This window comes from Haliotis rubra, unplaced genomic scaffold (genome assembly GCF_003918875.1).
Source record: "Haliotis rubra isolate DU_JTF1 unplaced genomic scaffold, ASM391887v1 Scf87, whole genome shotgun sequence".
Taxonomy (NCBI): domain Eukaryota; kingdom Metazoa; phylum Mollusca; class Gastropoda; order Lepetellida; family Haliotidae; genus Haliotis; species Haliotis rubra.
In genome coordinates this window covers 46,622-61,659 of record NW_025767601.1, presented here as the reverse complement: position 1 = coordinate 61,659, position 15,038 = coordinate 46,622, and the positions used below count along the sequence as shown (strand labels likewise).

At 40.4% G+C, this 15,038-nt stretch overlaps 1 protein-coding gene across 1 annotated transcript in view; it reads left to right on the top strand.

Moving 5' to 3' along the window:
- Positions 1-1,602: 1,602 nt before the first annotated feature.
- Positions 1,603-15,038, top strand: part of LOC124263181 (glutathionyl-hydroquinone reductase YqjG-like) — a 31,621-nt gene continuing 18,185 nt past the window's right edge. The window contains exons 1-4 of the mRNA XM_046697754.1: positions 1,603-1,813; positions 7,189-7,367; positions 8,328-8,400; positions 11,673-11,871. Coding sequence (XP_046553710.1) covers positions 1,615-1,813; positions 7,189-7,367; positions 8,328-8,400; positions 11,673-11,871 — 650 coding nt within the window. The 5' untranslated portion in view covers positions 1,603-1,614. The remainder of the gene's footprint in view (positions 1,814-7,188; positions 7,368-8,327; positions 8,401-11,672; positions 11,872-15,038) is intronic.

Below are 15,038 nucleotides of genomic sequence, written 5' to 3'. Positions count from 1 at the left end.
ATTAATTGTGAAACGGTGTTGTAGATCAGGGAGACTATATAAGGTTGTAGAGTATCCCTGTGTAGATGTACTACGTTGTTTCTATGAAGATTCAGTAGAGGGCAGTGTTTGCCAGTAACCTATTTAGACCGAGTACAAAGTAATCAGGAGGTTTTTGGATCGGCCGAAAAACAGCTTTGTAAAGAAATTTCTGAAACCTTTTTCATATATATATGAAAGGTATCCGCAGTAATCTGACATGACATCAAGTGAGTATGTGAGTGAGTGAGGAAGACTGCCTGCGTGGGTGAGTGAGTGAGTGGAGATCGTTATTCACCAAGAATATCCAGCCATACCACTGTTGCTGCTATGTGCTATTGTTGTCGGTGGCATTATTGCCATTATCACTGCTATTTCATAATATATCGCCATTGTAATTATACTAACAATGAATTAATTTTTACTGATACCAGGGAGAATAGCATTCTCTTCCCACAGAGGTTACTCCTGTCATATCTTCCTACGTAACCTCTGTTCTAATACGGCCCTTTCATGGTGTGAGCGTTCAAGACTCGTGATTGGAGACAATCAGATTTAGTTGTGCAATCAGCAACGTTGTTTCAAAAGTCATCATTCGCAAGGCCTCGGTAATTTCCGTATGCTTCGAGAAAACTAAACTTCTTCCCCTGCGCGATGCGCAAACGTTTCTTCTAGACAGAACTCAGTTATGTTATGGCGGATCAGTGGCGTCTCCATCGCCCTCGTTGACAACGGACAAGCTAGCCATTAAACGTCTTGTGTGTAACATCAACACAAGTCCCCGGCAGATGGGGGATATTTGTGGCCCCACATTTGCTTGTGTTAGTCAAGTTGAATCTAAGTCGATGTAACAGGTGATCTGATTGGATAGAAAGAAGGGAGATAATTTGTGTTGCGATCTTTTGCCGCTAGGGGATTTTACGAGAACCGGGAAATATGGCCGTATTAGAACAGAGGTTACGTAGGAAGATATGACAGGAGTAACCTCTGTGGGAAGAGAATGGGAGAATAGAAGAAAGCTGTAGATAGATTATCCCTGTTGATACTGTCCTTGTATTTCTTTGCAGTAACTGATTTGTAAACCTAGTTAAGTTTACAACAGACTTGTTAATTGTTTAACACGTATTCGTTGTTTGCTGGATTCCTTTACCAACACGTTTTGGGTTAGCTAAAATATTTTGAGCAGCCCAGTTATCTATAGATGGACAAGTCACACCTGCGACATTAACCAATCTTCACTCACGCGGATAAAATCAGTCAAATGACAACGTCAGTCGTGAATATGAATAGAATTTTAGATATGTTACTGACGTGTCATACTGAAAACCTGTGGTAGCCATTCAATTTTTGCGGCTGAAGAATATTGACTAAATTCCTCTCGCATGTTACCGTTAGTTGTACGATGATCGATTGCAAATGAAACTGAATACAGTCGGCAGCAAGTTTGACGCTATTATACGGAAAGGGGCGATGTTTGCCGAGTGCACAAGTGTGGCATTACGGCATTCGTAACTACTCGCCTCTTTCCGTGACCTACAAGACGCCATCCGGCTTGCCGGAATGACACGAGTAGTTACGAATGGCATTACGGCACGAATGCGGAGATCGACGATCATCCTGCCGATTGTTAAGAAGTTGTTGTGCTTGGAGAGGAAATACACCTGTCATATTACGAAAATGAGCTCTAGTGGGAATGCTGCAAGTGACAGTAAGGTTACTGGCTCGATGAAATCGTCAACAAACGTGAAGGGAGAGTTTGTCAGGAAAGAATCTGCTTTCAGGGATGCTGTGACAGGTAAGACTCAGAGGCCAACTGCCGGTGGTATGATACCTAGACTTGAGACGGCTGCATTTGTTCATAATCAGTGTTATAATCACATTCAAGAAAACTTTCGTCCAAATAATTTAAAGACATGCTCAGCAAAAATATCAAACCCATCAACATCCACGATACTGTAGTTCTGGGTAACATCGTTATATATTACATTGCTTGAAAAACATACAGTGAACACTAGTTCATATGAATAAACTCGTATTCCAGCCAAGGCGCACACATTGGTATAGAGATCTAGTGCAGAGTCGTCTAGTTATATGCTGGACTAAGTGAAAACCAGTACTGTAGATTCAAAGATCTCCAGGGTGGTGGGGTAGCCTAGTGGTTAAAGCGTTGGCTCGTCACGCCAATACCCGGGTTCGAATCCCCACATGGGTACAATGTGTGAAGCCCATTTCTGGTGTTCCCCGCCGTGATGTTGCTGGAATATTGCTAAAAGCGGCGTAAAACCAAACACAGTCAGTCAGTCAGTCAAAGATCTCCATAGATGTATCTGTGCATCAAACTGAAAGTTCTGAAAGCATCTCAGATGTATGTTTAAAGGCAGTTACATAGGATAGATAGATAGGATAGTACTTCATACTTTCTCAAAGATATTTCTCTCTGCTCTCTGTATGTTTTGTTTATTTTGAGTATGAAATGTGATCGAAACTAAAGCATCATGGCCTTAGTGATACTGTATTAATATAGGATTTGACCCATACACTCTTAATATTGGATACCTCCCACCACCTTTAGTTCCTTAGGATACCTCCCACCACCTTTAGTTCCTTAGGATACCTCCCACCACCTTTAGTTCCTTAGGATACCTCCCACCACCTTTAGTTCCTTAGGATACCTCCCACCACCAAACCTGTAGGCCACATCATTACACTCCCAAAACCACTTCCTGTATGCGGTTTCGGGCACGGCGTCTGTAAACATGAAGTCTTCTGTCTGGAAGCAATATGATGGCCTTTGTGATATTGATATAGGACTTGACCCATACACTCTTAATATTGGCTTTAGTTTAGTGACTATCATCAGTTTTCGACATGTTCATTTGGGTCGAGAGTTGTCAGTAAATCAATTTATATAAATATCGTCAGAAAAATATAAGTTGTATGCTATTCTCGAGGTTAATACTGCCTGATGTATGCCTCTTTGTATCAGAGTTGCCGAGCCGGTAGGCAGTGGATGACACTGCTACAAAAAGGCCTACATCAGACTGTATTTACCTGAGGGAGAAGTTTACAATGTATTTATCTTACCGCCATGTTAAATGTACAAAATATCATTATATTCTATTTTGAAGATTATTAAGCTCACTACCGACTATATGACATGTAAATAAAATGGCATCTGCCTCTTGATGGGATTCTTAAAATCAGTGAAAAATATTCTGACAAGCTTAAAACTGCTATAAGAACGGTTAGTTATGTTTAAGTTGAGTGTGCAAACGATTCAATGTATAAAATAGTTTAAATAAAGCAGTGAAAGTCAGGTAAAATAAATGTGTACATAGTGAACTCAAAAACAACTAATCGTACAGTTTTCGAACTCTGTGCACTCCATGCTTCATATTATGACATAATACGATTGTTTGCAATACTGCTTCTCGGCAGAGAGTTTGGCCGTTACCGTGGCAGCGGGTAATATATTTTCCAGTTGTCACCCTCCTGGGAGGGGTGACACAGAAACTTGTTAAAGCGTCATTGACCAGTTATATTAAAGTATTTTACAGGAAGGTAGGATAATGAAGTTTAGCAAGTGATAAGTCTGCATATGTTTAGTCACCTGTATTCCAAGCACATCATGTGAGTTTTATTCAGAGCACATCCAGTAGACATTTTGACTGGACCAAATCTGATACCAAGTACAGGGATCGTGCATAATAGTGGCAGCATTGTTACCATGACAACAGTATTGCATACTAAAAGTTTTCTCGACATTTTTTGATAGTTGTGCAGGTAGTTACAGGTTAAGGTTTGATTTCTTAATTGAACTGAGTAATGTCAAGACAAACATGGTATCACAGATATAGAAGAATTGACATTTACATCTGTAATGGAAAATGAACACATACTCTTAATGATTACCATTACATGGTTAAAGAAATACCATTGTAACATAATGGATAGAGATGTCAGCAAAATAAACCTAACTGATAAACAATATCTTCATTTGGGTCATGAACAGATAATTATGTAACAGGTCAGGCATAATAGGTATCCTCTTAGGGGATAAGCATCGTGTGATAGCCAATTTCCGGGTGTTATTTGTTATTTGAAGCATGGGAATTCATTTGGAACCGATGGCGGTTAGCTGGAGGTTTCAAATGAAATATTCCGTGCTTCAAATACTCAATAACACCTGGAAATTGGCCACATGATGTATATCGACATTGTAGGCACAAAAGTAAACCAAAATGTCCACCAAAAGCATGTCTGCACTCATTGACATCGAGTATGGTTACAGCAGTGAAGCCGGACGTTTCAGCTGTCTCCCATGGTAGCATCTGGAACTGCTCGTTTGTGATGTCATTCCGACTTTACGTCACCACTGCTGACGATGCATCCACACAATGGTGTGTGCGATGTTTGTACGTATTAATACGCAGCGAATTGTCTTGCAATTTCCAGGAATTGAATGCCATTCAGGCATATTTTTCAACCAATCAGATTAAAGAACACAGTGACTTTTGGTTTACAATTATTTTTACCAACTTGCACCCAGTGCATGTTAATATTTACCTGTTGAAAGAATATAGACTACACCTGGTGAACAGAATGATAAGGAGATGGCTTGGAACAGTGACTGTTTTGACTGCATGGACAGTGATTGAATGTCTATTAGTGTTCATGTCAGTAAATCTTATGAAGTAAGATAAAGTAATCTTAACAAACCCTGAATAATTTCTTATAATGATTTTCCAAATCATGAATACCCAATCTCATGGTTTAAGTTTATATTGAGCAATAGTTGCAGCCTGTTTTTATCTGGTGTAGCAAGATTATTACCCATGGTTGCCCCAGATGCAAATAGGTTCCTTAAATCTAGCCATGAATTACTACTGTTAATATTTACCAACAATCATATCACCGCCCTGGCCTGTCCATCACCAGTAAGAATAAGAATAAAAAAGATTTTTTTTTATGGCTGTCAACTTCTTTATTATTGACATCCATAAATCTTGCTTTTCTTATGCATTCCACTTCTAAATGCCCTTCAAAGATTTGATCAGTAAGAATTAACCATCAGGGAACTGGATAATTGTGTTACCGTTGTCAAAGTAACAGTCTACAATACTGAAAAAAGAGTTTTTGACAGGGATGGAGCTAAGGCAATTTGCAAGTCACAGCAAGTTTGGAAATAAAAATAGAAAATTCTTTCTTAAAGAAGTTGTTCATCCATAAAGTTTGACCTTGTCTAAAAATAGGAAGACAGTTTATCAAAGCACCCAGATTCCATGTTATTCCAAATGCAGGCTGTTTAACATCAACAGACACATTTGCATGATAGCCACTGTTTACAGAATAGTTACAGATTTCCCGTTTCTTATTAAGCATTTTTGTGAAAGTAGGCCAATTACAAAACTGTTCGATTGTTAAGCAAGTCTAGCGAATGATGAATCATCAGTTTTAAGGCAATGCAGTTTGAGTAAACACAGGTTCAGAAACAGACCTGCATCAAACAGATAAGAAATGCTGTCCCACTGGGGCTTTATAACTGCAAGGATTTGTTACGATTCCTGGCAGCAGCTCTTGGCAGGCAAACTGGGTTTTGTTGCACTTCGTATCTTCTTACAATGATAAAATACATGCCAAAGATTCTGAGGTATTTTAACAATGAATCCAATGATATAACATAGAACTAAGCATTTCTCTATGCCTATCATTGATTGATTTATCAGGGAAGTGTGACACTTATAGCATGTTAAGAAGGTTGTGCTGACATCAACTGGGGAATATATAATTAGAATTTGTGATTTCATACTGACATTAGGTGAGGCTTGGGGCCTGGATAAATAAATCCCTGAACTATTAGAACAGGATAGCCATAGTTACCACAGTATATTCAGATGATATTGTCATTGTTGAATGGTTACAACTATCTGTGTTGTTTCTAATTGGAACATTCTGTATACAGGGATGGGAGTTGACAATTGATCCCTGGAATTTTGTTATGTCAAGTGTCTTCTTTGTGTGTTACATACATATGCTCCTAAATAAACTTGTACCCTAGACTGCCAGTAAATTTTCACTATATTTTTCATAAAATATCCCATTCTGATCACTTGTAAGTAATTCGATCGTTCACAATGAGACAGTATTGCAGGTTGTACATGATACATTAGGATACATCCCACCATCCCAAAACAATCTCATCCCATCCTAGCATAACCCCACCTAACCTGACCCCATCCTAGCGTAGCTTCACCCCATCTGGACATAACTTAACCCCATCCTGGCATAGCCTCACCCCATCCTGGCATAACCTTACCCCATCCTGGCATAGCCTCACCCCATCCTGGCATAACCTCACCCCATCCTGGCATACCCTCACCCCATCCTGGCATAACCTCACCCCATCTTGGCATAGCCTCACACCATCCTGGCATAGCCTCACCCCATCCTGGCATAACCTCATCCCATCCTGGCATAGCCTCACCCCATCCTGGCATAACCTCACCCTGGCATATCCCCTATCCTGGCATAACCTCACCCCATCTTGGCATAACCTCTCACACCATCCTGGCATACCTCACAGCATCCTGGCATAGCCTCACCTCCTGGCATAGCCTCACACCATCCTGGCATAGCCTCACACCATCCTGGCATAGCCTCACACCATCCTGGCATAGCCTCACACCATCCTGGCATAGCCTCACACCATCCTGGCATAGCCTCACCCCATCCTGGCATAGCCTCATCCTGGCATAGCCTCACCCCATCCTGGCATAACCTCACCCCATCCTGGCATAGCCTCACCCCATCTTGACATAACTTCACCCCATCCTGGCATACCTTACCCCATCCTGGCATAACCTCACACCATCCTGGCATAGCCTCACCCAATCTTGACATAACTTCACCCCATCCTGGTATAACCCTACCCCATCCTGGCATAACCTGACCCCATCTTAACATAACTTCACCCCATTCTGGCATAACCTCATCCCATCTTGACATAACTTAACCCCATCCTGGCATAACCTCACACCATGCTGGCATAACCTCACCTCATCCTGGCATAACCTTACCCCATCCTAGCATACCCCACCTTACACCACCTCATCCCATCCCACCCCAGCCAGTCCTAATGCTATGACTCCATCTGGTCACTGCTTTCTTCAGCTGATGGATCCAGTGGATTTAAGGCGGAGTCCAACCGCTACCATCTGTACGTGTCCCTGGCATGTCCGTGGGCCCATCGCACCCTAACAGTTCGTACACTGAAGGGTCTGGAAGATGCCATCTCTTATACAGTCGTGGATTGGCTAATGGGAGAGGGCGGGTGGAAATTCACTGATGAGGTAGGCTATGAAAATGTTTACAAATTCTCAATTACTGAAAAAGATAATAATGTCATATTACTTGTGTTGTTTGACAAAAAATTGTTTTGTTTCTCTTGAAGAAAGTTGAAAATTTTTTTAATTGTCAGATTTGCAAAAAAAATGTGTACCATCAACTGGGTGTCAACAGATATAGTCCAGATCTTTTCATGTTTTCAAAGAATGTGTTCAAGTGAAAACAAGTCAAATAAGAGATGAAATCTGAGTGATAATAATGCATAAAAGCCAATGGTGGTGCTTCCACAAAATTCCAGCTAAGTATTGCAAAGGTGCAAAGTGGACGTTTATAGTCAGTTAGCTCCCTTGCCGTAGGAAGATGTACATGATTTTGCTACAGTACTCGATTCATAATAACAAAGGCTGGGTGTACATAGTAATAAATTCTGTCTGTCCAAAGACATTTTTGTTCAACCAGTAACTTGAAAACTATTGTTTAGATTATTTTCAATATGATTTGGGAATCACCGTCCATATCTATAGGAGAGGTGCAGTGCAGAGCGTTTTTTTTATATTTTTAATTTAACAAGAATTATCACAAATTTCATCTCTTGAACTAAGATTAAGTTCAAATTTGTTCAACCAATAACTTTACAATCATTAACTGGATTGTTTTGGGATTTGGGTTATTGCTCCTTTGTTTATCGAAAAGGTTCATTGTATATAGATTATGAGATATTGTATTTTTGTCAGGAATAAAAATTATTAATTGTGGTTTAACAGAGGTTTGACAACACAGTCAGGGATTAGTTAGTCTGGCTCACATTTATCAGTTGTTACTCTTTCAAGAGATTGTCTGTTGAATCATAATAGCTATTTTTCACAATCATGCACTAACTAGCACAACACTACTTAATGTGTCTATGGTGATTATTATCATGACCATGTCACATGACTCCAGCTCCATCACGTGTTTGTTTACAGAGACCAGGATGTACACTTGACACACTGAATGGGGCCACCTACCTTAGAGATATCTACTTGAAGGCTGATCCAGGTAATTAGAATTGACACTTGACACACTGAATGGGGCCACCTACCTTAGAGATATCTACTTGAAGGCTGATCCAGGTAATTAGAATTGACACTTGACACACTGAATGGGGCCACCTACCTTAGAGATATCTACTTGAAAGCTGATCCAGGTAATTAGAATTGACACTTGACACACTGAATGGGGCCACCTACCTTAGAGATATCTACTTGAAGGCTGATCCAGGTAATTAGAATTGACACTTGACACACTGAATGGGGCCACCTACCTTAGAGATATCTACTTGAAAGCTGATCCAGGTAATTAGAATTTACACTTGACACACTGAATGGGGCCACCTACCTTAGAGATATCTACTTGAAAGCTGATCCAGGTAATTAGAATATACACTTGACACACTGAATGGGGCCACCTACCTTAGAGATATCTACTTGAAAGCTGATCCAGGTAATTAGAATTGACACTTGACACACTGAATGGGGCCACCTACCTTAGAGATATCTACTTGAAAGCTGATCCAGGTAATTAGAATTGACACTTGACACACTGAATGGGGCCACCTACCTTAGAGAAATCTACTTGAAAGCTGATCCAGGTAATTAGAATTTACAGTTGACACACTGAATGGGGCCACCTACCTTAGAGATATCTACTTGAAAGCTGATCCAGGTAATTAGAATTGACACTTGACACACTGAATGGGGCCACCTACCTTAGAGATATCTACTTGAAAGCTGATCCAGGTAATTAGAATTTACACTTGACACACTGAATGGGGCCACCTACCTTAGAGATATCTACTTGAAAGCTGATCCAGGTAATTAGAATTGACACTTGACACACTGAATGGGGCCACCTACCTTAGAGATATCTACTTGAAAGCTGATCCAGGTAATTAGAATTGACACTTGACACACTGAATGGGGCCACCTACCTTAGAGATAAATCTACTTGAAAGCTGATCCAGGTAATTAGAATTGACACTTGACACACTGAATGGGGCCACCTACCTTAGAGATATCTACTTGAAAGCTGATCCAGGTAATTAGAATTGACACTTGACACACTGAATGGGGCCACCTACCTTAGAGATATCTACTTGAAAGCTGATCCAGGTAATTAGAATTTACACTTGACACACTGAATGGGGCCACCTACCTTAGAGATATCTACTTGAAAGCTGATCCAGGTAATTAGAATTGACACTTGACACACTGAATGGGGCCACCTACCTTAGAGATATCTACTTGAAAGCTGATCCAGGTAATTAGAATTTACACTTGACACACTGAATGGGGCCACCTACCTTAGAGATATCTACTTGAAAGCTGATCCAGGTAATTAGAATTGACACTTGACACACTGAATGGGGCCACCTACCTTAGAGATATCTACTTGAAAGCTGATCCAGGTAATTAGAATTTACACTTGACACACTGAATGGGGCCACCTACCTTAGAGACATCTACTTGAAAGCTGATCCAGGTAAGTTCTCTGAAGTAGTCAGAATTTGTTTCTCTATTTTGAAAAAGATTTTGGGAATTTTTCTCTGATTGCAGTGAAGTGGATACAATGTATTATGTAGGGGAAAATAGAGACAACTCTAATGTAAGAAGCATTCATAAAATCTGGAAGTATCTATGCAAATATACTGAACATCATTGAAAACACACCAGTCTAAAATTGTCCATATTTTCATCAAGATGGATTTCAGCATGACTATGATCAATGAATATAACTAACATGAAGTCGAAGGGCATGTCCAGTTGAAAAAATGCTTCCAAAATGCATCAACATGCAGCCACGCCATGAAAAAAGCGCGAATTTCATTCTGAAGTCATACTGACTGTGACATTAAAAGCAGGTGTATGAGAACCTATTCTCATTGCTTCACTAACGATTGTGAAACAAGGACAGAGATGCCGAGGTTAACACCTCACAAAAGAGAACGTGCACTAGGCATGATTCAGGTTGGCACCAGCAGCAGGGATATTGCTCGACAACTTGGACTTGGCCACTCCACCATCGTTAGGCTTCATAGACGACATCAGTAGACAGGCAGCACCCGTCACCTTCAATGACCTTGGCAACAACATGTTACGATGCTGCATCAGGATCGCCATATTGACCTTGTCCATATCAGTGATTGAACACTTCCGACTGCCAGGACTGCTGCACTAGTTCAAGGTTGACCGTAAGCCCGTAATGAGCGTATACAATGGGCTAGCAGGCATTTTCAGTAAAGGTTACAACAATGTCATGGTGTGGTAGTCACTGACGAGTCACGTCTTCATCTACGTAATGCTGACGGCCGATTACGTGTTTGGAGTAGACGTGGTGAACGTTATGCTGATGAGTGTGTGGTTTAGACAGACCTTTGGGTGGTGGGAGTGTCATGGTCTGGGTGGAATAAATTACAATCACAGGACTGCCTTCATGTCTGTCAAGGGAGAGTTAATGCCCTTTATTACCGTGAGCAGATTCTTCAGAATCACATCCTATCTGTCTTCAATCACCACCAAGATGTCCATACTTTTCAACAGGACAACAAGACTTTCCATGCAGTATCTGGCCCAGCAACACATCCAGGTTATTCATTTGCCAGCACAGTCGCCAGATGTATCCACTTGTGGGACGAAATTGGTCACAGTCTTTCGTGAAACAGATGCGAAACATCCGGGAACTTGAGTCTGCACAACTGCAGAAGTGGAATGCCATCCTCAAGAACTCTATTCAGACGCTTATTGACTCAATGAGGAGACGTTGAACTGCATGTGTCAATGCAAATGGCGGTCACACGTGATATTGACTTTTCGATTTGACCCCACGTGTGTTTGATCCTTTCTGACTGTGGAACATTTCAATGAATGAGCGTCTTTTCTGTGTTGTTGTTTTTGTCAGTCGTCCATCTGTTATTATCCACTCAAAAAATATCAATTCCTTACACATGCTTTAAATAATCTGAACTTTTATAAGTGGTGCGTTTTCAATGATGTTCAGTATATATACTTTTCATTCACACCAAGTAGCTAAGTTCCAAATAATGCTTTCTTCCACTGTGTTCATCTGATTGACAGTTATAATTGGAGCTGCAAGGTTTTGTTATGAATATAAATATTATCATAATATTATGATATCTAACAATGGTTGGTATTGTTTGTAGTGATGAAACCCCAGAAATGAGCCAGTTATCAGAGCATTATCATGATATCCAACAGTGGTTATCAGTTGGTTACATGTAAGCTGAATGGTTACTGGATGCCAAACTGTTTCAGAATACCAAGGAAGAATCTCAGTACCTGTTCTGTGGGACAAACAATCAAAGACAATCGTCAACAATGAGTCCAGTGAGATTATCAGAATGTTCAACACAGAGTTCAATGCATTCTGTAAGACGCCTGAACAGCGGGAGCTGAACTTCTACCCAGCCGAACTGCAGGCAGCCATTGATGGCGTAAATGAATGGGTGTACCCGTGAGTGAAACATTTCTCTTATGTTACCATGGTTACTCAAACACATTTGGTGCACCTATGGTGTTGAGTTGCTAAGGGGTCTGTGGGGTTGGTCGGTGTTCATTTGTCTCACCAAAGACATGGGTTCAAATCCCAGAATGAGAACATGAGTGAACCCGGGACGTGATATTGCTGGGATGTTGCTAAGAGTGACATGTTTCGCTAGCAATGTGTAAGCCATATAAATGAAGCTTTGAGTACACTCACGTGCTTAAACTAAAAGCCCTAACTAAATGACATGTATCCACTGTCAGTGTGAGAGTGGGTGAGTGAGTCTGGTTGACCCTCACCGTGTCAGGATGGCACACAGAGTCAGAGTTGTACAACTCACCACCATTCTTCTCCCAGTTGTCATGCTCTGGTTCAAACATAGTGACTGAGTGAGTGAGTTTAGTTTTACGCCTCACTCACCAATATTCCAGCAATATGGCGTCAGTCTGTAAATAATTGTCAGACCAACAATAAACCAGACAATCCCGTGATCAACAACATGAGCATCAATCTACGCAATTGGGATAAGATGACATGTGTCAACCAAGTCAGTGAGCCTGACCACCCGATCTCGTTAGTCGCCTCTTACCACAAGCATGGGTTACTGAAGATCAATTCTAACCCGGATCTTTTCTGGTGGTTGAAACATAGATGGTTGTGGAATAATGTGACTGTCAATAATCAAGCCTGGAGGGTACACTGGAGGGCATATTCATCAAGGGAGATAACTATCAAGTGCATGAAGCTCCTAACACATGACGTTAATGTTTGAAGTTGATACTTCTGTGTCGATGAAGTCATAACAGATCCATCTAACATGATCCGCAAGAAATCGGAAACTTTCCTCTTGAAATATTCTTATGATTGTTTTTGTATGATTTTAGTGTGATATGAGGACACCAGTTCCTCTCTTTTGGTTAAAGCGTTCACTCGTCACGCCAAAGGCCCGGGTTCGATTCCCCACATGGGTACAATTTGTGAAGCCCATTTCTGGTGTCCACGCCGTGATATTGCTGGAATATTGCTAAAAACGGCGTAAAACCATAGTCAGTCAGTCCTAGCTTTTGAACCTTATCGAAGTGTCCTAAAATCACTACATCTTGAGCATAAATCAAAAGATGCTGTGTTTCGGGGTTGATGTCCAAAGCCTATTAATATTCCAAGGCAGACAGATGTAAACCAGTGTATTTTATGTTCCTGGTTATCAGACAATCCTTCCAGTAGCTGATGAGTTTTCTCTATAAAGCTCTATCCATCTCACCAGACTGCATTGTTTTGAACGGCTTGTGTACAGCACCAAGTCTCATGTTTGTTGTAATGGTTTTAGATTGTGTATTTCAATCAGATAGGGGACAAACAAACTATGGAAACAATGGAGAGCTAAGTTACCTGTGGTTTTGATGGTGATTAAGAACATTTGGAACAAAAGAGCATCAATTTGAAGTTCTGCACTAAAACATAGCTTACTGGTCAACGTTTTATTTAATATGTCAAAGTAGAATATAAACACTCTGGCAAAGATAATAGTATTAATACACTTTTACGTCAATACTTTCCTCGCATTTATTACAGTAGCCATAATGGGTGTTAAAAATCCCCATCGGAATCATATCTAACATCCTAAATATGGATGTGTACAGAAAGAATCTGTTTCATTGAATTAACACCTTAATGTATTCATGATAATGTCAGTTAAAACTATGCAACAAGGAACCTTGAAACACTGGTTTAAAAATAATGAAGATTGAATTTGTATAACTAGTATATTAGGGCTGTGTATTGGCAAATAAATTGTATTGCAATATATTGCGATTCAGGTACTGTATTGCGATAGTATTACAGTAATCCATTTTGTCATTGAATAACGAAGGAAAACATTAGTTGTGAATGAAAGTCTGTTTTAATTTTACTTTAAACCATAATAAAGATAATCACAAAAGCTTCATATATTTTCTTTACCCAGTGTACCGGTTCTCAGAACAGGTGTTACCTGTGAAGGTCCGGGTTAGAATTTTGATCTTCAGTAACCCATGCTTGTCGTAAGAGGTGACTCACGGGATTGGGTGGTCAGGTTCGCAGACTTGGTTGACACATGTCATCAGTTCCCAATTGCGCAGATTGAAGCTCATGCTGTTGATCACTGGATTGTCTGGTCCAGACTCGATTATTAGAGACTGCCGTGATAAAGCTGGAATATTGCTGAGTGCAGCGTAAAACTAATCTCACTCACTCACTCACTCACTCACTCACTCACTCACTCAGAAAAGATGTTGCAATACATATTGTTTGGAAAGCATATTGTGATATACTGGTAATACTGCAGTCCTATAGTATACATTATCACTTATTATGTAAACACTGAATTAAGTTAAAAACAAAAGATGCAGTTAGAACTATTTGATTGATGTAACCATAGTGATGACAACTGTCATTGTTCAGTTGGCTGGTACAGAGAGTTTACTGAGTGACAGATATCAGAATTTCAAAGAAGTTTTAGGATTGGTCTAATATTGGAAGAAGCCATTATCCAAGGTACGTCAGGTATGGGTGCAGATCTCGGTGAAGTGACCTCTTAGAAAGAAAGAAGTCACCTAGTTGTGAAGCTCTGGCCTGTAAACAGGATGGAACAGTCCACTTCGTTGGCCATTCACCTACCAGGATGTGAATGACTGATTGAAGTGGACTGCTCCTTGTGATAAACACTGGGTATAGATTTTCTGTGTTGCCTCTATTAATGTATGGATATTGGAGAAAAGCTAAGCTTATCCTTGAGATGCAGGTGTGCTGGTCTGAATAATTAAATGACAAAAAGTCTTGACTCTGACTGGGTGTTATGATGTTCATCTGAAGTAACCTCCTATGGATAGGTCCTCAGATCGTCATGTAGAGAGGGAAAACATCATCATGGTAATACTGTGGTGATGACTTCTAAGGCCTTATCATCAATTTTTTACATGAAAATAATGCTTAAAAATTATTGGGTGTGTGTGAGGGCATTGATTTTGTACATGACATGGGGGAGGGTGTCACTTACTTTCTACATACATTTTAGGGGGTGCCATTCACATTGTACATGCTTCTCTAGTTTTCAAACTGTGGGCTGTAAATGTAAACAGGATTCAACAGTCCAGTTTGTT